Source organism: Sciurus vulgaris (genome assembly GCF_902686455.1).
Source record: "Sciurus vulgaris genome assembly, chromosome: 1".
Taxonomy (NCBI): Eukaryota; Metazoa; Chordata; class Mammalia; order Rodentia; family Sciuridae; genus Sciurus; species Sciurus vulgaris.
This window is the reverse complement of record NC_136461.1, coordinates 25,849,782-25,872,093: the sequence shown is the minus strand read 5'-3', so window position 1 is coordinate 25,872,093 and position 22,312 is coordinate 25,849,782. Positions and strand designations below refer to the sequence as shown.

The window sequence follows — 22,312 nt, the reverse complement described above, 5'->3', positions numbered from 1 at the left end:
ACTCTTGACATAAAGGCACAGGCCAAAACTTCAAAAGGACTCCTAAAACTCGTGAAACAAAACCAAGAATAAATGAGATAGCATCAGATTAAAAAGCTTCGACAAAGCAAAGAAATAAGAGTGTGAACACAGCCTACAGAATGGAAGTAAACCTTTGCTAGCTACTCTTCTGACAAAAGATTAGAACTCAAAAAACTTAACATTAAAAACATAAATAATAAGCCCACCAATAAAGGGGCAAATGAACTAAATAGATATTTCTCAAAAAAAAAAAAAATACAACAGCCAAAATGTTCAAAATCTTCAGCAACTGGGGAAATGCAAATCAAAACTAGAAGGGCCCAGTGCAATGGCACACTCCTGTAATTTCAGCTCAGGAGAGCTTCACAGGTTTGAAGCCAGCCTCAACAACTTAGTGAGGTTTCAAGCAACTTAGTGAGACCCTGTCTCAAAATAAAAAATAATAAAGGGCTGGGGATGTGGCTCAGTGGTTAAGCACTCTTGGGTTCAATCCCTGGTACAAAAAAAAAAAAAAAACCTAAACTGAAGGGGGAAATTATTTTAAATAAAATGTTAAAAAAATGAAAACTACACTGAGGGGCTGGGGATGTGACTCAGTGGTAGAGCACTTGTCTATCATGTGCAAGGCCCTGGGTTCAATCCCCAGCATCAAAATGCAAACACCCCAAAACAAACAAACAAACAAAAAAACTACACCAAATCCAGGTATGGTGGCATATTCCTATAATCCCAATAGCTTGGGAGGCTGAAACAGGAGGATCCCAAATTCAAGGCCAGTAGCAACTTAGCAAGACCCTCTCTCAAAAATAAAAAAGAGCTAGGGATATGGTTCCATGGTAAAGCACCCCTGGGTTCAATACCCAGTACCACAAAATAAAACAACCTACACTGAGATTTCATCTCACTCCAGTTAGAATGGCAATCATAATAAATGCTGGTGAGGATATAGAGAAAAGAGAACACTTTTACACTGTTGGTGGGATTTTAAATTAGTACAACCACTATGGCAGTCAGTATGGACATTCCTTGAAAGACCAGGAATGGAACCCCCATACGATTCAGTTATACCACAACTTGTTATTTATCGAAAAAAATTAAAATCTGCATGATTTACAGTAGTCAAGTTATGGAAATCAGTCGATATGTCCGATAATAGATAAAAGCATTATGAAAATGTGGAATATATACACAATGGAGTTGAACTATAAAGAACAAAACTGTCATTTGAAGGAAAACAAGATTTAACTGGAGAACATTATGTTAAGTGAAATATGCCAGACTCACAAAGTCAAGGGTTCTTTGTTTTCTATCATATGGCAAAGTTAGAGGAGGAAAAAAAATAGAAGGGAAACCAGTATGGTAGAGGAAAGGGATTAGGGGAAGGAAGAAAGTAAGTAAGGAAAAAGGTACTGAGAATGAAATTGAACAAACTGTGTTATGTGCATGTACAAATATATCACAATGAACCTAATATGTACAATTATAATGCACCAATAAAATATATTTTAGGGGCTGAGGTGATAGCTCAGTCGGCAAAGTGCTTGCCTTGTAAGCACAAGCTCCTCGGTTCCATCCCCAGCACCCAAAAAAAAAAAAAAAAAAGCTTGCTTGCTTGAGTTCAGACTACGTTCCCTATACATTATTTCTTACTGAAAGGTACCAGGGCTTCTCCAAGAATTGCTTAATTTCTTTTTTTAAATATTTTTTTGTAGATGGACACAATATCTTTATTTTATTTATTTATTTTTATGTGGTGCTGAGTATCGAACCCAGTGCCTCACATGTGCCAGGCTACTGCTCCACCACTGAGCTACAACTCCAGCCCCCAAACTAGCTAATTTCAAGTATGAGAGTAATGTATAGGATGAGCCTGAGCCTGGGTACCTCTTTTTGGAAGGAAGGAATCTTCCAGGAACTACTGAAATTTAAGTTAAAAGGATACAGGTGCTTAAGTATTTTATTGTTTTTGATGCTAATGTAAGTAACACTTGCTTTTTTTTTTTTTTTTTGGTACCATGGATTGAGGATTGAATTCAGGGGCACTTGACCACTGAGCCACACCCTCAGCCCTTTTTTATACTTTATTGAGAGGCAGGGTCTCACTGAGTCGTTTATTGTCTCACTTAATTGCTGAGGCTGGCTTTGAACTCTAGATCCTCTTGCCTCAGCCTCCTGAGTCACTGGGCTGCAGGTAGGTTTTACCGCATCTGACTCTGCTTGCTTGATTTCTGAGACTTTTCATTAACAAACATATAGAAATATAATTGATTTTTATGCACTGGTTTTGCTTCCCTCCAACTGAATTTCTTGTTTGCTCTCCTTTTGTGTATTTTTAGGGTTTTCCATGTTTAAGATCATGCCATCTATAAAGACAGTACTACTTTTTCATTTTCAATTTGGATCCCTTTTCTTTTTTCTTACATAACTGTTCTGGCTAGAACTTCAATACAACATTAAGTAGAAGTAGCGACACAGGTCATCCTAATCTTTCTAATCTTAAGGGAAAAACTCTTGTACCACAGAGTATGATTGTATAAGATTATTAATATGTACTATGATTATTAATATGTACTCTTAACATGTTAAGGAAATTTCCTTCTATTCCTAATTTACTGAATTTTATCATGAAAGGCCACTGAATTTGTTAAATTTTTTTTTTTGGGGGGGGGCATCAACTGAGATGATGATGTAGGGTTTTTTCTCTTTATCCTTTATATGTGGTATATTACACTAATGGATACATAGGGGGTGTTGTCGTAGTTGTGATCCTGTGAGGGCCTTGCATATGCTAGGCAAGTACTCTACCACTGAGCTAAAATTCCCACCTCTTAGAAATAAATTTAAATACCAGGTGTGGTGGGCTCATACCAATAATCCCAGCAACTCCAGGATGTTGAAGCAGAAGTATTGAAAGTTCAAGGCTAGCCTCAGCAACTTAAGACCATCTCAAAATAAAAATATGGGGGGTATGGGAGATAGGTGTAGCTTAATGGTAGAGTGCCTCTGCATTAAATTCCCAGTACCACCAAGAAAAAAAAGCGGGGCGGGGGGGGGGGGGGGGGGGCACAAGACTTTTGAAAGACATACAAAACATAGTTAAAAGGGACCAGGGCTCAGTGGCAGAGTGCTTGCCTAGCATGTTCGTGAGGCACTGGGTTCACATAAAAATAAACATATAAAATAAAGGCATGCCGTCCATCTACAACTACACAATTTTTTTTTTTTTTTATAAAACAGCTAAAAAAAATTAAAGACTGGGCTGGGGTTGTGGCTCAGTGGTAGAGTGTTTGCCTAGCATGTGTGAGGCACTGGGTTCGAGTCTCAGCACCACATATAAATAAATGATTAAAATAAAGGTCCACTGATATAAAAAAATACATAAAAAATAAAGGTACATAAACACTAAAAAACATTTAAAAGAAAAAAATTAAAAAACAAAATAAATGGACATTCCATGTTGATGAACTAAATTTTTTCTTAAAGCATTATTTTATTTTTTAAACTATTTATTTATTTATTTTCACTGATTTTTGACAGTACAGTGATAATTTTTTTTTTAATTCTTCTCATACATGTATATAGAGGGTAACAATGTCTCACAATCTACGGTCCTTCCCCTCCCCATCCACCCCAACCTCCTCTCCCTCCCTTCTGTACAATCCAAAGTTCCCTCATTCTTCTCTACCCACCCCCTCTATGGATCAGCATCCGTTTATCAAAGAAAACATTCAGCCTTTGGTTTTGGGGATTGGCTTATTTCCCTTAGCATGATACTCTCCAGTTCCATCCACTTACCTGCAAATGCCATAATTTCATTGGAAGACAAAACTTTTAAGATGACAATATTACTCTTTATTTACAAATTCAATTCAAACCCTATCAAAATTCTAACAGATTTTTCTTTTCCTGCAGTGACAAAAAAAAAAATTCTAAATTTCATGGCACCCCAAATAGGCAAAACAATCTTGAAAAAGAAGACTCACACTTCCCAATTTCCAACCTACTACAGAGTCACAATAATGAAAATGGAGAAGTACTGGCACAAGAATAGACATTAGGGGCTGGGGAGATAGCTCAGCTGGTAGAGTGCTTGCCTTGCAAGCACAAAGCCCTGAGTTCAATCCCCAGTACTGCCAAAAAAAAAAAAAAAAAAGAATAGACATTAGGACCAACAGAACAGAAATAAGATTCAAGAAATAAACCCCCCTAAATTCAGATATTCAAGTCTTAACCTTCAGTGTGATGGTAGTTGGAGATGAGGCCTTTAGGAAATAATCATGAGATCAAGAGGGGTGATGCTCTCTTGTGACAGAATTAATACTAATGCCCTATACAAGAAACACCAAAAGCTGGATATGGTGGCATGTAGTTGCATTTCCAGCTACTCAGGAACTGAGGCAGGAAGATAACTAATTCAAGGCCAACCTGGGCAACACAGCAAAACCCCATCAGGAAGGAAGGAAGGGACCCCATCAGGTGTATTGGCACACACCTGTAATACCAACAACTCAGAAAGCTGAGGCAGGAGGACCTCAAATTTGAGGCCAGCCTCCATAATTTAGCGAGACCATGTCTCACAACAAAATATACAAAGGGCTGGTGATGTAGCTCAGTAGTAGAACACACTTGGGTTCAATCCTCAATACCACAAAAGGAAAAAAGAAAAAGAAAGGAGGAGGAGGAGGGGAGGAAAGAAGAGAGGGAAGAACTCCATAGTTTATACCCTCTCCTTTCTCATACACACTAAGTCTGTGAGCACAAGCAAGATGACGACCATCCACAAGGCAAGAGAAGAGGCCTCAAAATGAAACCACCTAACTTACAGTCACTAATCTTGAATTTCCCAGCCTCCAGAACTGTGAGATAGAAATGTCTGTTGTTTAAGTCACCTAGTCCATGGTATTTTGTTATTGTAACCCAAGATAACTAACACAATGATCAAATGACTTTCAAAAGAATACCAAGATCATTCAATAGGGAAAGAACAGACTTGAATAAAAGGTGCTTGGAAAACTGGATATCAACACACAAAAGAATAAAACTCAATACTTCCGTTAACAAAAATTAACTCAAAATGAACTAAAGATGTAAATTAAAATTAAATTCTATGACAGAATGAATACAGATAATGTATATTTTCTAAAAGCTAGAAGGAGTTTTAATGTTTTCACCATATAGAAATGATAAACAATTGATGATAAACATTACATAAGTACACCTGTATTAAAATATCACAGTTCTCCCATAAATATGTATAATATTTATGTGTTCACTTAAAAAGACACTTAGAAGAAAACATACACAACCTTGAATTTGGCAATACTTCCTTAAATATGACATCAATAGCTTAATTAAGCTACAAAAGAAACACAGATAAAACTGGACTTCATTAAAATTAGAAACTTGAAAAGAGAACCTACAGGGCTGGGGATGTAGCTCAGTTGGTACAGTGCTTGCCTTGCATTCACAAGGCCCTGGGTTTAATCCCCAGCACCACAGAAAAATAAAAGGGAACCTACAGAATGGAAGAAAATCTTTGCTAGCTACTCTTCTGACAAAGAATTAATATTTAGACTATATAAAGAACTAAAAAAACTTACCACCAAAAATCAAATAACCCAATGAGCAAATGAATTAAACAGACAATTCTCAAAAAAAAGGAATACAAATGGCCAACAAATATATGAAAAAAGGCTCAACATCATTAGCAACTACAGAACTGCAAATCAAAACTACACTGAGATTTCATCTTACCCCAGTGAGAATGGCAGTCATCAAGAATACTACTAATAATAAATGCTGGAGAGGATACAAAGAAAAAGGAACACTTTTAGACTGTTGCTGGGATTGTAAATGAGTACAATCACTATGGAAATCAGTAATGGAGGTTCCTCAACAGATCAGGCATGGACCCACCATATGATCCAGCTATACCACTCCTTGGTATTTATCCTCAAGAATTAAGGTCATCAGGGCTGGTGATGTAGCTCAGTTGGCAAAGTGCCTGCCTCACATGCACAAGGCCCAGGTTTCAATACCCAGCACCACAAAAAAAAAAAAAAAAAAAAAGAATTGGTTACCAGTTGAGCGCAGTGGTACACACGCCTGTAGTCCCTGAAGCTCAGGAAACTAAGACAGGAGGATCACAAGTTCAATTTAGCAATTCAGCAATTTAGCAAGATTCTAAGCAACTTAGTGAGACCCTGTCTCAATGGTCAGTTATTTTGTTTGTCCATGTTCTGATTATCGTGAATAATGCTACTATAAACACTGGTGTATGTAAAGTAGCATTACTCACAATAAAATAACAAATGATGATAAGGTCATGGAGCAATTGGATCAACTTCATGCATTACTACTGGGAACAGAAAATGGTACAGGAGCTATGGAAAATAGTTATACAGTTCCTCACCAAGATAAAGACAGAATTCCCATATAACCCGGCAAATCACACCTAGGTATATACACTAAAGAATGGATCAAGATCAGGGACTTGCACAATAGTCAGAAGGTGGAAACAACTCAAGTGATTATTGATGGATGAAAGGATAAGCAAAATGTGGTATACAGATACAACGAAATATATTTTTCAGTCGTGATAAGGAAAGTTCTGACATGCTACAACTGGATGAAACTTGAAAAAACAAGGCTAAGTGAAGCAAGTTAGACACCAAGGAAAAATTTATGATTCCACTTACATGAAATATCTAGAATTGGCAACTTCATAGAAACAGAAAGCAGATTAAAGTTTACCAGGAAGGGTGAGGGGCTATGGTGAGCTACTGCTTAATTGTCATGTTTCTATCTAGGGTGTAACAGGTAATGGTGATGGTTGTACATCATACGCCACTGAATTATACAATTAAAATAGTTAAATGGTCAGTTTTGTGTATTTTCTCTTTTCTGACAAATAATTATATGTAATTATGGGATATATGTATATATATATGTGTGTATATATATATACATACACACAGTGTGAAATGACTAAATTAAGCTACCTAACATATCCATCACCATAAATACCTACCCTAACTCCACCTTGTTACTCTTTGACCAACATCTCCCTATTTTCCCCACTCTCCAGGCTCTGATACCACCATTTTACTGGACTTCTATGAGTTCAATAGTTTGGAATTACACACAGAAGTGAAAAGATTGGTTGTCTTCCTGTATCTGCCTTATTTCACTTCATGTTATGCATATTTTAACATTAAAATCTTGAATATAACTGTTTAAATATAAAACAACAAGGCTGGGCATGTATGGTAGAAAGCTTGCCTAGCATGTGTGAAGCCCTGGTACCTGAGCACCACAAAATAAATAGTGATTTTTTTTAAAGGAGTCTGGTGTCAACCTTAAAGACTTCTATGAACTAGTTAAATTCTCATCCCCCAAAAACATGTGTCCCTTGGAGAACTAATTAATGTAAGGATCCTAAAATGCGATCATTCTGGATTAGGGTAGAAGACACAATGAAAAGGAGCTCATTTTAAAACAAACTGGAGAAAAGATACCACAAATTAAGGAATATCAGAGGCCACCATAGGCTAAAACAGATTCTTCCCTAGGACCTTCAGAGAATGGCTCTGCAAACACAATGACTTCATATTTCTAACTTCCAGAGTTGTGAGATGATACATTTTCTATAGTTTTAAGCCACCAAATTTATGATGATTTGTTATGGCAAACCTAGAAAAATACTATAGATTTTAGTACACAGAAGTAGAATGTCAGAATAGCAAAAAACTAAAAATGTGGCTTTGAAACTGGGTAACAGGATGAAGAATTTTAAGAAGCGTGATTTAAAAAAAAAAAAAAAACACAGAACTACCCTTAAAAGATGGTTAGTAGATATATGGATGTTAAAAGCAATTCTGGAAAAGGTTCAGAAGGATGGAAGGAGCCAATAAGAAAAAGCGAGATCCAAGATGGCGGACTAGAGAGAGGCTGTGTTCCTTGTCGCTCCGTAACTCCGGTTTCAAGCAGAGGATATCTATTACTTGGTGAGGCAGTTTTTGCTGCTTATCGATTCCCTGGTGTTTACCCCATTTGTCTGCTGTGATCACCTGCAGTCTGCCAGCATATCGACGCCTTTTTTGAGTGCAGATTGCTCACTGTCAGACGCCTATCATCTGCCATTTGCCTGCCTCTGGCCGGTCCATCGCCTACCTTACACCTATATATCACCCACCGCACGAGGTTCACCTCCCGATCATCCGACAACAGTCAGCAAACCTATCACTGACCGCCAGTAGAGCACCAGCTGCCTGCTGTTGCCTGGAAGTTCTCTGTCACAGTACCTGCAGGTTTGATTACACGTGGCTGCCGCCATTTTGAGACAACAGTCAGGCCCCACAGGACCCCTGGCCTGACCTCATCTCCAGGATCCCTCAGCCCCACCGATCACTCCCTGCCTCTGGGGCCCTCACATCAACTGATTGCTCCCTGCCGCCAGGAACCCCAGACAGACTGACTGCGCCCTATCACCAGGACCCCAGACCGACGGATTGCAACCGGCCTCCAGGATCCCACAACCACACCAAACACACACGACCTCCAGGACCCCTGCCTGACCAACCTCATCCTGACTCCAGGACCTCCAGCTGACCACGTCCACACCCTGAGCTGCAGCTCCCCATTTGCCAACACATTTCAAAGCCAGAGTGGCCATCTGGGATAATCCTGGAAGCCATAGCTCTGATCTTTCGGTAGGGCAAATTCCACCCTGAGACACCTGCTGGAGGCTTGAAGCTCATTGTCAGATACCTCTCACGCATCAGGCTACTGAAGACTGGGAGGTTTCATTACTATATGACTCTTATACTGTCGATTCTCTGTTTTCTCCTTATTGAAAAAATTTAAGTTTTTATTTCTTTACTTTTCTTCTCTCTTTTCCTTTTGTTTACCTGTTCCCTCAGAGTCTCTTTCTCCCTTTTTTGTATGCTAACATCCAACTTCTTTTGATTACACCCTCACCCTTTCTATTATCTAGAACTTATGTATATTCTTTTCTTATCCCATTAACAGCCACATTCTACATCTCTCTGCATCCTCTTTGTCCTCCATTAGAAATTGCAGACCTTATTGCGAATTTGTTTTACCGAAGATAATATTTGAACTCATTCTGTTTATTATGACAACTTTGTTATTGTCCTCATAGGGGCTATTTGGTCTAGGATTGCATAGTGTCTGATTTGGGCACTGCTAATATTGACCTCCCCTTAAAGAAAGGGTTTTGGAAACCTATAGGGCCACTATAAGCCTATAGGGGGAAATCTGCAATACCCCAGATCTGCACTGCTAGAGGGGAAGTACATGAACAACATGAAAAAACAAGGGAAGAAAATGATCCAAACAAATCTAGATTCTATATTAATAGAATCCAATGACAGCATGTTAGAAGAAATGTCAGAAAAGGACTTCAGATTATACATGATTAAGATGATTCACAAAGCAAAGGTGAAATAAGAGAGCAAATGCAGGCAATGAATGATAATACCAATAAGCTGAAAGAGCACCTGCAGGAAGAGCACCTGCAGGAAGCAAAAGATCATTTCAACAAAGAGACAGAGATTCTCAAAAAAAAAAAAAAAAAAAAAAAAAAAACAAACGGAAATCCTTGAAATGAAGGAAACAATAAACCAAATAAAAAACTCAATGGAAAGCATCACCAAAAAGACTAGACCACTTGCAAGACAGAACCTCAGACAATGAAGACAAAATATTTAATCTTGAAAAAAAAGTTTCCCAAACAGAGAAGATGATAAGAAATCATGAACAGAACCTCCAAGAACTATGGGACAACATGAAAAGACCAAATTTAAGAATTACTGGGATTGAGGAAGGCACAGTGATACAAACCAAAGGAATGAACGACTTATCCAATGAAATAATAGCAGAAAATTTCCCAAACCTGAAGAATGAAATGGAAAATCAAAGAGGCTTACAAAACACCAAATGCACAAAATCACAACAGATCCACACCAAGGCACATTTTAATGAAAACGCCTAACATTCAAAATAAAGATACGATTTTGAAGGCCGCAAGAGAAAAGCATCAGATTACATATAGGAGGAGACCAATATGGATAGCAGCAGACTTCTCAACCCAGACTCTAAAAGCTAGAAGGGCCTGGAACAACATATTTCAAGCTCTGAAAGAACATGGTTGCCAACCAAGAATCCTATACCCAGCAAAACTAACCTTCAGATGTGAAGATGACATAAAATCCTGCCATGATAAACAAAAGTTAAAAGAATTTACAAATAGAAAGCCTGGGCTACAGAATGTTCTCAACAAAACATTCCATGAGGAGGAAATGAAATAAGAAAAAGCTTCCACAATCCTAGAAAATACAAACATTATGAACAGAATGTTCATTATAAACATGGTGGTTCATATCAACATTTTAGGTAAGGACATTTTGTTGAGGTCTCAGAAAGAAATAAAGAGTAAATGACTGGAAAGTGGATAAGTGGTATCCTTTTAATAAAATGGCAGAAAACTTGGCTTAACTGGGTTTTACTAATGAGTAGAAAGCAAAACCTGGAAGCAATGAACTTAGATATTTAGCCTTGGAGATTTCCAATTAAGGCGTTGAAGATGCAGCTTGGTTTCTCCTTGCTGCTTACAATAAAATAGAAGAAAGAAAGAAATGCAGGAAGAAACTATTACTCAGAACAATCAACTCTCGATTTCATGTACAAAGTTTCCAGATTATCCCCATTGAAAAGGATGCTAAAATTAGGAAATTCACTATCAGAAAAGCATGCTCTAGAAAGAGGATCAATGATGTGGTTAGATAACCATTTACTGAACTTATTAGCTATGTGACTCATGGATCCAATCAACCATCTCAACAGAAGCCACAAATAAGGACAGTGTTATCTAGAAAGGATCTGTGAAGAATTCTCTTTTCCAATGGTGTGGAACCCTAGCTACATAAGGAGGAATATTCTACCAGAAAAAAAACAACGCTAGTAGTGGAGCCCATCACCCATGCTAGCCAGTAGCCACTTGGGCCTACTAGTGAGGAGTTCCTGAAGGCAAAGTGGGCCAGGGTGGGCAGAAGTGGGGGGGGGGGGGGTGTTGCTTATAGGACCCAGGCGTAGGAGCCCAAAACCTCACACTTTCTCACCCTCCACAGCAGGTCATCAGAGTGGTCACTGGAGGTACCCAGGGACCCCTGCTTTGTGGAAACCATCTGTCCACCCATTTATTCACTCTTGTTCACTCCACATTCCTGCCCTGGCACATGCTGTATGCTGCACTTTGTGGGAAAGTAAAACATGGAGCATGAAAGTAAGCTAAATGCAGGGTCTCTGGTCTAATTCCTAGGTCCTTGATCCACTTTGAGCTGAGTTTTTTTCAGGGTGAGAGATAGAGGTTTAATTTCATTTTGCTACATATGGATTTCCAGTTCTCTCAGCATCATTTGTTGAAGAGGCCATCTTTTCTCCAATGCATGTTTTGGGAGCCTTTGTCTAGTATGAGATAACCATATTCATGTGGGTTTGTCTCTGTGTCCTCTATTCTGTACCATTGGTCTACATGTTTAGTTTGGTGCAATACCATGCTGGTTTTGTTACTATTGCTCTGTAGTATATTTTAAGGTCTGGTATTGTGATACCCCTGTTTCATTCTTCTTGCCAAGAATTTCTCTGACTATTTTGGGTCTATTATTTTTCAAAATGAATTTCATGTTTGCTTTTTCTAGTTCTATAAAGACTATCACTGGGATTTTTAATAGGCATTGCATTAAATCTGTATAACACTTTTTGGAGTATGGCCACTTTGACAATAATTCTGTCTATCCAAGAACATGGGAGATCTTTCCATCTTCTAAGGTCTTCTTCAATTTATTTCTTTAGTATTCTGTAGTTTTCATTTGTAGAGGTCTTTCACCTCTTTTATTAAATTGATTCCCCCCAAAAAAAAAATTTTTTTTGAGGCTATTGCAAATGGGGTAGTTTTCCTAATCTTTCAGAGGATTCATCACTGATATACAAAAATGCCTAATGTAAGAAAAAGTAGAGGAAGCTGAGGCAGGAGGATGGCAAGTTCAAAACCAGCCTTAGCAATTTAGCAAGGCCCTAAGCAACTTAGCAAGACCGTGTCTCAAAATTAAAAATAAAGGTAGTTAGGGATATAGCTCAGGGGTCAAGCACCTCTTTGTTCAATCCCTGGTGCCAAAAAAAATAAATAAATAAGAAAGGATCCTTCTCTGAAGTCTTCAAGGGAAAGTATGGCCTTGATAACACTTTAGCTTTGGGCTTTTAGCCTACCAAACTATGAAAGAATAATTTTCTCTTGTTTTAAGCCATTAGGCTTGTAATATTTTTTAAGGAATCCTTAGAAAACTAATACTAACCACCAAGATTAAAGATGTGACAAATATGAACATCAAAAATAATGACCAGAAGCCTGGGGATATAGCTCAGTTGGTAGAGTGCTTGCCTCAAAAGCACAAAGCCATGGGTTAAATCCCCAGCACAGCCAAAAAAAGACCAGAATAAGGCTAGAGAGGGCTCTGGTACAACTCAGTAGTAGAGTGTTTACTTATCATGCATAATGCCCTACGTTCAGTTCAATATCCTGCACCTTAAGAGAAAAATTCCCCATGAAAAAAATGACAATAAATTAAATATTAAAATTCATAAGTTCATAATGATACCCTCTCCCAAACCTTACCTCTAGGAGATGCTAGAGCATCAATTTCTTCCTCTGAAAACTGATAAAGAGGCAAAAAACACTTACCCAGATATTCCTGGACAACCGATATTATAGGGTACCCAAAGAACTGACCATAGATTTATGACCATAGATTTAAATCCATTTAGGTGAAAAATTAACAAAAAACTGTTGTACTCCTATGGACAGAAATGAAACCAAATGATCAACTGCAATATCACTAGATGAGGGATAAACACCTATGACCCTTCTGAATGATGTAATAAAAATTCACAGCACCATCTAATGGTGTGACAATACATCCTAATTTATCTATAACAGTCCTGGTTTATGGTTATCATCCCACTGTAGTAATTAATAGCCCCCCTTTTGTTTTCAAAATTGAGGCTGGGGTGTGGCTCAGTGGTAGAGCGCTTGCCTAGCACACGAGAGGCCCTGGGTTCTATCCTCAGCATCACATAAAAATAAAGTTATTGTGTTCGCCTACAACTAAAAATTATATGTTTTAAAAACTGTGTGGAAATAAATTATACAATCTCTATAAAATTTGCCTAAGAAACTGAATCTAAATGTCATCAAGCCCTACCAGTCCAAATTCTCAATTTTGGCCACAGACTATAATCACTTGGGAAATTTTTTTAAATACTGGTGTCTAGATTTCATTCCATGAGTTCTGATTAATTGGTATGAGATGTGGCCTGGGCACTGAGATAATTAAAAGTTCCTCAAATAATTCTAAAGTTTCAGCAAAAGTTGAGAACCACTGCTCTAAACTTAACTACTAATTTGTGGGAAATATGAGGGGTAAAAGAACATGTTAAAAACACCATAACAAGGATTTACTCAATCAGCCAAACCAGAAATGTGGGAAATTCTCCTGGACAAATGACCTAGTTTTTTCCACAAATAAACAGCATGGGAAAAAATTACTGGTAGTATATAGTAGTGAGGAGGACGGCTAAAGTTAAGAAAAACTTAAAAGAGACACATAAACCAAATAAAATGTGTAAATCTTATTTGGACACTGATTTAAAACAAACCAAGTACAAAAGGACATTTAAAGAATCAGAGAGGGCTGGGGATATTAGCTCAGTTGGTAGAGTGCCTGTCTTGTAAGCACAAGGTCCTAGGTTCAATCCCCAGCACCACAAAAAAAAAAAAAGAAAAAGAAAAGAATCAGAGAAATTTAAACATAGACTGAATTAAGAACTCTTTATTTTGTTAGGCGAAACAGTATTATAACTGTATTTGTTAAAAGTTCTTACCTGAACTGGGTGCAATGGCACAGGCTTGTAATCCCAGCAACCCTGGGAAGCTAAGGCAGGAGAACTGCATGTTCAAGACCCACCTCAGCAATTTATTGAGGCCCTAGGACTTTAGCAAGACCCTGTCTCAAAATAAAAACAAAAAACAGGGCTGGGGATGTGGTTCAGTGGTTAAGTGACCCTGGAGTTCAATTTTCAGTAACCAAAAAAAAAAAGTTATTACCCGTTAGAAATATACACAGGATTACTTACAGGTTAAATAAGGAGATGCCTGATAGTTCCTTCAAATTATTTCAACCAAAAGGAAAAGGAAAGAAAGAGGGAAGAGAAGAAGTGAGAAGTTAGAAGAGACACCAATGATAAAATGCTGAAAACTGCAAAGTTGTCAAAACTGGTTAATAGGAACATGGGGGTTTACTTTATCATTCCATATTTGTGCTCAATACGTAATTATAAAACTTAAGAAAAATTTTTAAATGTTTTGCTTAAAAATGTAATAGTACGCATGTCAGAATATACATAAAACACTTAAGCCAGGCACAGTGATTCACACCTGTAATTCCAGTAGCTCAGGAGGCTGAGGCAGGAGGGTTCAAAGCCAGCCTCAGCAACTTAGGCATTAAGCAACTGAGCCAGACGCTGTTGCTAAATAAGAAATAAAAAAGGGCTGGGGATGTGGCTCGTGGTTAAGTGCCCCTGGGTTCAATCCCTGGTACAAAAAAGAAAAAAACACTTAAATTTTAAGACATGGGAAATGTAAAGAAAGATGAACGCATATGATCCTTGACCTCCAAGAGCCTAGAGTGGTAGGTAGAGTACATCCTAAATAAGGGGGGGAGAAAAAAGTACTATCTTGGCCAAAGGCAGATAGTTCAAGTGTGGTATAATCCCAGCAACTTGGGAAGCTGAAGTAAAAAGATAAGAGGATCATGTCTTCAAAATATTTAGTGTACATTTTCTAAAACAGAATTACTGAGAAGCAAAGACTTGTTTTAAGATGATCTCAAACAAGGAAGTACATCTTAGGGAAAAAGTGAATTTGATGCTTCCTGGGAGATAATTTACAGCAATATGATTTAAATGTAATTCAAATTATTCTAACATCCATAAATTCCACATTAAAAATTCTGTTTTCTCAAATGAAAATAGAACCTTTAACTATGAATATACTGAATAAACAACTTTTAATAGATATCCACCACAAGATTTTATTATTTTATGTACCTATTTAAATGCAATTTAATTGCACTTATGACATAGTGTGATATTTCAATATATGTATACAACATGTACTGATCAAATTAGGTAATTAACATTTCCATCCCATCATTTTCTGGAAATGAATAACAAAAATGTGGTATGTGTATAAAATGGAACATTATTCAGTTTTAGAAAATAATGCCGTCCTAACATTTGCAACAAAATAGATGGAACTAGGGGGCATCGCGTCAATGAAAAATTTGGACACAAAGAAAATTCTGCATGTTCTTTCTCATCTGTTGATGCTAAAAAGAAAATCAATCTGAATATAGAATAGTGATTACTAGAGGTTCGGAAAGGTGAGGTGAGGAAGTACAGAAGGTGAATAATGGGTACCAAAGCACAGAAATTAGTAAATTCTAGTGTTCTGCAGCACAGCACAATAACCTGTTATATATTTTATGAACAACTAGAAGAGAGGAGGTCAAAGGTGCCAAACAACGTTCACGTGATACTTGATTCTGGTTTAGTCCATTATATTATGATCTCATGCAATTCTCTGTTTCCTCATTTATAAAGTGGAACAATAGTAGTGACAATCTCATGAAATTAATGAGGATTCTAAACTATACTACATATAAAATATTTAGAATAATGACTAGTAATTAAAGGCTTATAAATAAAAAATATCATTATTTACAGATGTCTCTGCTTAATACAAGATAGTAAACAGTATGAAAACAACTCAGGATCACTGTCAATTCCAGAATGGCCTCTTGAAATGTTCTCTATAAAAACAGTCAATGCACTCCCTCTCCCCTTCACTGCCCCATCCCACATATGGGAACTGAACCAGGGCCTCATGCACACTACCACTGAGCTACATCCCCAGACCTTTTTACTTTATCTTGAGACAGGGTCTACATTGCCTTGACTGGCCTCAAATTTCAGATCCTCCTGCCTCCCAAGTAGCTGGTATGCACCACTATGAACCATTATGCTTGGCTCCAATACATTCTTTTTTTTTTTCACATACATATGTACGTGTGTGTGTATATATTTTTTAGTTGTAGACACAATACCTTTATTTATTTTTATGTGGTACTGAGGATCAAACCCAGTCCTTCATACATGCTAGGCAAGCACTCTACCACTGAGCTACAATCCCAGCCCGTGATACATTTTTTTTTTAAACAAATGGGATACATCTTGTTCTCTGTACATGAAGTAGAGGCGTACCATTTGTGTAATCATACATTTACACAGGGTGAAAGTTTTTGATTCACCCTGTTATTTTTTTCCTTCCCCCACCCCTCCCACCCCTCTTTTCCCTCCCTCTATACAGTCCCTCCTTCATCCATTCTTGCCCCCGATACATTCTTAAAGTAGATGATTTATTCCACATATACTTCAACTGCAAGTATTTTAATATGTACTACCATTCTTAAGTAAAACATTTTACAAAAAATTAAAAAGAAAAAGTCCATCAAGGAATTAAGAGTGATCAATCTTTTATAATTATTTTGCTATAAAATATTAAAATAACAGAAATCCAAAATCATATTTCTCCATAATCCCATTACCTAATGAAATCAAAGTTTTCATTTGTTCGTGTTATTTTCTATTCCTTATCTATATGCATATCCAGTTTTTACATATTACAAGAACATGACATTTCATAGTCCACATTTTCATTTCACATAATACCACAAGTATGTTTTCCACTTTACAAAATTTTCATCCTTATACTCTTTCCTTTATCATCTCTACTCCTTGAAGATAACCAATGATAACAGCATGACAAGTATCCTTCACAACTTTCTCTTAGTCCTTACAAATGGACTTTCTCTTAGTCCCCACACATAAACTTTCTCTTAGTCCCCTTGCTATGGTATGTGTCTAGCATACATAGTCACATACACAGAAACAAGTTAAATTTGTTTTTACAAAAATTGAAGTATATAACTTATAGATATGCCATCTATATGGCTAAGCATATCAAACATTTGTACTTTGAATTTAATATAGACAGAAGTTTAAGTATTAGGAGGGATCTGCTGGACCAGTTAATAATATATACATTTACAAAAATTATTTTTTGTAAGATAACTTTGAAAAGATAGGGATTTTACAACAAAATATGACCACCAGATTTAGACTTCATACCTAACACACTATTTCATCCATGCATAAATAATTCAACTATATACAACAAGCCTAAACAAATCTCAAAACCTATTTTAGAAAATAAAATTAGTTACTATCTTTAAAAAAATCATGAATAGTATCCCAAAAATATTCTGAGTTCAGTGTATGTGTATGTAATGCTGGCCTTCACTATAGACAGTAGAATATAAACATGGTTCTCTCTGTAACAAGAGATATTGATGGATATAGTGCTGATCCACTCACAAACTCAGAGACTGGCACTCAAGTATAATCTGATTACAATCAAAATGATCCTGCCTAATTAATATCTATTGTTATGAAAGACCCACAAACAGGAAAAAAAAACATCAAGCAGGTCCACAAAGAATTTAAGGTTACACCAACAGTCTTAAAGCAGTCACTCTCCACCTAAACAATCTTGAATAATTAGAAGATCCCTTAATCTGGAGCTCAGGAGAGAACTTAGGGGCATCGAAGATGGTGTGAAGTATTTACTGAAGTCCCCAAAATTACAAAGCAGAGAATGTGGTACCCAAATTATACAGCCTCTGTTGTAAGAGGTAAACTTTTCTTACTAAAAATCAATAAAAGCCTTTGAGTTCCTCTCACGTGGAGGTCCTAAGTACTGAAGACACAAAAAGCAGTAAAGGGCTCTACCCTAAAGAGGTTCACCATTTAGCAGAATTACCAACATGTACTATCCCAAATGACCATAAATAACATGGCCCAAGGCCTGGCATAGAGCTCATCAACTAGCATAGGTGCTCAATAATTTTCTTGCAATTTATGATTATAAACATTAAAGGCAACAAGCATCATAACACAGTACCATGTCACCAATGCAATTTCAGATTAAATAACCTAATGGTTATCATCCAGACCTATATAGTTAATTTGCTTTAACTGCCTCAAGACAGTCAAATTATTTAAAAAGAAACTACTAAATAATTTCCACTAATTTGTTTGGAATACACATGTGTAATACACATGGAGTTTGGCTCACACACACACAAAGTGGGGGAAGAGCACTTGTACCTGTAAGAATATCCTACTGAACATTCTAATTAAACACCAACAACAAAATGGACTATGGATCTAAAAGATATTGAAGATATTGACTGTAACCTTCCCCCACAATGAAAACTGTAAAATAATGGGTAAACCCTATACAAGTGCTACACATGTTACACGTATAAAGTTTCTACTGCAACCAGTGTGACACCTTTGAATGTAACAGGAGAAAGAATATACTTAAAATTTAGTCTAATTAGTTACCAATGTACCTAGAACATTCTAGAACATCCTAAATGATGAATGACAAAATCTTCCTGAATTAACATTACACTTAAAACTCATCCTATATATTTTAATTGATCGATCATACTTTCATATGCATTCATTCAAGGAAAATGAGGGAGCTGGGGAAATAGCTCAGTCGGTAGAGTGCTTGCCTTGTAAGCACAAGGCCCTGGGTTTGATCCCCAGCACCCTAAAAAAAAAAAAAGAAAGAAAGAAAAAGAAAAATGAGATCTATCTGAAAACTGATCAGTTTGCAGAACAATTTAAAATTTCAAAATACATGCATTCCATACCCAATATTTATATTCAATGAACTATTTAGTCATACTATCATTCAGTTTAACTTGCTTTGACTAATTACTGCATGAAGAGAATGTAACATTTTGTAAACCTAATACTATCAACATTAAATTTTAATTGCTCAAAATACAATGACACGTATTTTAAAAAGACTACTGGTGAATGGATAGATAAGGCAGATGGAATAAATATATGATGAAACTAGTGTCTAGTAAAATGCTGATAGGAGAATCCAGGTGGTAGGTTTTATGGATGCATCCTGAATTGGACTGTATTTTCAATTTAGATGGACAGTTATAAATATTTCCCAATGACTTAAACTTTTAAGGTAAGAAACGCAGATTTTAAAAAAAACTCCTAAGTGGTATCCAACACAGGCACATTACTTTAGACAAACCTGGGTTTGAACCTGGGTTCAAATCCCAGTTCAAAACTCTTAACTAGCAGTCTGATATTGAGTAAGTTACTTAACCTCTCTATGACTACATTTCTTCATTCGCAAATGAGTTTTACAATAGTTATTCTGAGGTTAAATTCTACACATAAAGCATTTCACCCAGTGCCAATCACTCAAAATGTTAGCTGCTAACAACATGATGAGATTGACAACTTTGTGCTAAAAGGAAAGGGCTTTCTCAATAAAGATGAAGTAGCTATTTTTTTAACCAGGTTGGCTTAACACTAATTGATCATTTTGAGACCATTCCCAAAAGGAAGATTCCTGATGAGAAACTTACTGCTTAACATGTTGGGGGAAGGGGGAGTTTAAAAGAAATGTCTGAAAAATATTGCTCAATGGATAGTATTGTTCTCCATCTGAAGAAAACCACTCAGAATCCAATAAGAAAAGTTTCAAGGCAAACTTTAATAAAAGGCATTCAACAACTCCTATGTAGAACTGGCTTCACCTATGCAGGCTGGTTGGGGACATCCTTGTTATGACAAACTTTGTCATACTCTTCCACGTTCCTAATTGCAGGACCGTGTGTAGGTGCCGAAATCTTTCTCCTACATCAGGATAGGCCAAGGATCCCACTTCTTCACAGGTAAGAGTGCCACCTCCACTTTGGTCTTGATAACGGTTAAGGGGGGAGGGGAAAGGAGGCAGCCAAATGAATTCGCGATGGTGTTTCTGAAAATCCCTCTGGTTATCGCTCACGAGACGCCCTCCACCACTTATTCCCGCCACCACTACCCCCACCTGACCTCTCCCAGTGAAACTTCCCCGGACTCTCATTTACTGAGCACGTAGTTGAGGTTCTGACCCCCTTCCCTCCCGGGGCCCCCCCAATAACACATACACCCGCCCCCCATGCTGGGGGCGGGGGGCGACGCAAACAACCGCCCCCGCCCCTCCCCCCAGCAGCCAATCTTTGTCCCACCTGCCGAAGGGACCACTCGCCGACGCGCTCCTGCCCCGAGGTGGCCGCGGACCTGCCCGCGACCTCCCCCAGCCGCGGGCGTCGGCGCCCCCTGCTCCAGCCCCGGCTTGGCCAGCCGCCCGCCGCGGCCCCGGCCCGGCCGCGCCCCGCCCCCCGCCGCCCGACTTCTGCCTCACCTCACCTACCCTCTTTCGGGGGCCGGACTCCACCTCTCTCTCCGCCATGTTGGGCCCCGCTCGGAACCGCTGCGGCTCCCTGCGCGGCGGCGGCACCGCTCGGGCCCCCGGCCCCCGCCCACACTGCAGACACGGCCGCCGCGCCTCGGCTTCCCCGGACCCGGCCGGGCCTGGCGCGCGAGTGAGGAGGGGGCGGATGCCGCGCGCGGGGCTGCGGATCCTGGGGTCCCACGGGTGTGCGCGTGGGCGGGAGGGCCTGCCCGGGAAAGGGGGGCCGGGACTCGGGGGGTTAATGGCCTCCAAGGGGCCCCGTGAGTAGGATTATTTTCTCTCAGAGAAATTCCTCCGCCTGCGGTTTCTTAAAGGGATCACCAAACCAGCCCCTTGCGCGCGCCCCTGATGCGCAGGCGCACCGTAAGCCCCTCCCCCCTTTCCCACCAAGCCCCCGGTCCTGAGCGTGCGCGGTGAGTGGCCCAGGGTAGGCCAAATCCTGCAAGTCTCTTTACTGCCAGCAGCTGCTCCCACCACTCAACTATGGCCGCTCCCTTAAAGGGACCATGACGCAGTGATGAAGGAAGAATGAAAGAAATCCATGAAAGGACAGTCTGGAGGATTGGGTGAAATGTCATTGAGGGGTCCACATCACCATCTTACACCTGACTACAGAGATACTGTTGAAAAGAGAAAATGTTGATGAGCTGAAGTTCTCAGTGGACCTCTAAACATGAAGAACCCTAACCAATAAGGGAACAAGACAGTCATCTCAAGAAAAATTTGCTTCTCTACCTCTTGCCAACCTGATTGAAGCACAGGATATAGAATATCAAGGACCAACTCCAATAGCCTAAGCTCAAAATCAGATCCTTTGGTGATTTTGAAGACTGAACCAACAATGGAGATAATTTCCTCAATAGTAATTTGCCAGTACAATATCAAAATGGGAAAGAAACCATCTACTCCAGTCTCTGAATGATAAAATTGCAATATGGTCATGGGAAGAATTTACCTCAAGATACCTACTGGCTGATGTGGAACTAGAATCAAGAGTTGAGTCACAGTCCTTCAGGATTTTCAAGGCACCAACCTATCTTCAACGCAAGCAAGAACATTAAAAAGGAAAGTACCATGATAATTCAAGAATATTGTAGTCCTTCTTGGAATAAGTTTGATGATTTGCAGCTTTTGTACGTCCCCATTCACCTCCGTTTGAGATAAGAATTTGGGGATACAAAAAAGAAAGATACTGAGTCCCAAAGGAAGTACCCATGAACCACTGAGATGCAGAAAGCGCCCATGAACCTTTGCAATTCCTGAGCAACTGAGTCAGTACCCTTGACCCTTGCCCTCCTTTGCATAAAGTAGCACGAGAGGGCAATGCGCAAGCACAGGGAAAACTGAATAACTCCGCAGTGACTCTACCTGCAGACCAGCCTCTCAACTTTCCCTCCTTAAATATTAACACCCAACACCAATGAGTTGCCGCTTTTCACTGGAGGTAAAACTCATTCTCCCTTGGATGCGCCTGTGCTTTCCTAAATAAACTTCTGTGTATGCTTCTGACTGCTGGGTGCTGAAATTCTTTTCTGTCAGGTATGTCAAGACCCCCGCTGGTCCTGAGTTGAGCTCCGCTTCTCTCCAGCCTCTGACCCTTCTCAGAGACATCTCTTCTCCCATGACACACTAAAGGAGCTTGAGAATCTGATTTAAAGAATGAGCATCTTCTTATTGTCTAAGCAAGAAACCAAGAAGTAGATTTGGGTCCATCTTGCCCTGGAACCTAAGCTGGATCATCTATGAGGTTGGCTG

General features: G+C 38.7%; 1 protein-coding gene across 1 annotated transcript in view; it reads right to left on the bottom strand.

Moving 5' to 3' along the window:
* ZMYM4 (zinc finger MYM-type containing 4) overlaps window positions 1-22,074 on the bottom strand; it is a 179,824-nt gene extending 157,750 nt beyond the window's left edge. Inside the window, 3 exon segments of the mRNA XM_079130012.1 lie at window positions 20,331-20,339; window positions 20,341-20,403; window positions 20,405-22,074. Coding sequence (XP_078986138.1) covers window positions 20,331-20,339; window positions 20,341-20,403; window positions 20,405-20,554 — 222 coding nt within the window. The 5' untranslated portion in view covers window positions 20,555-22,074.
* Between the last annotated feature and the right edge of the window lie 238 nt (window positions 22,075-22,312).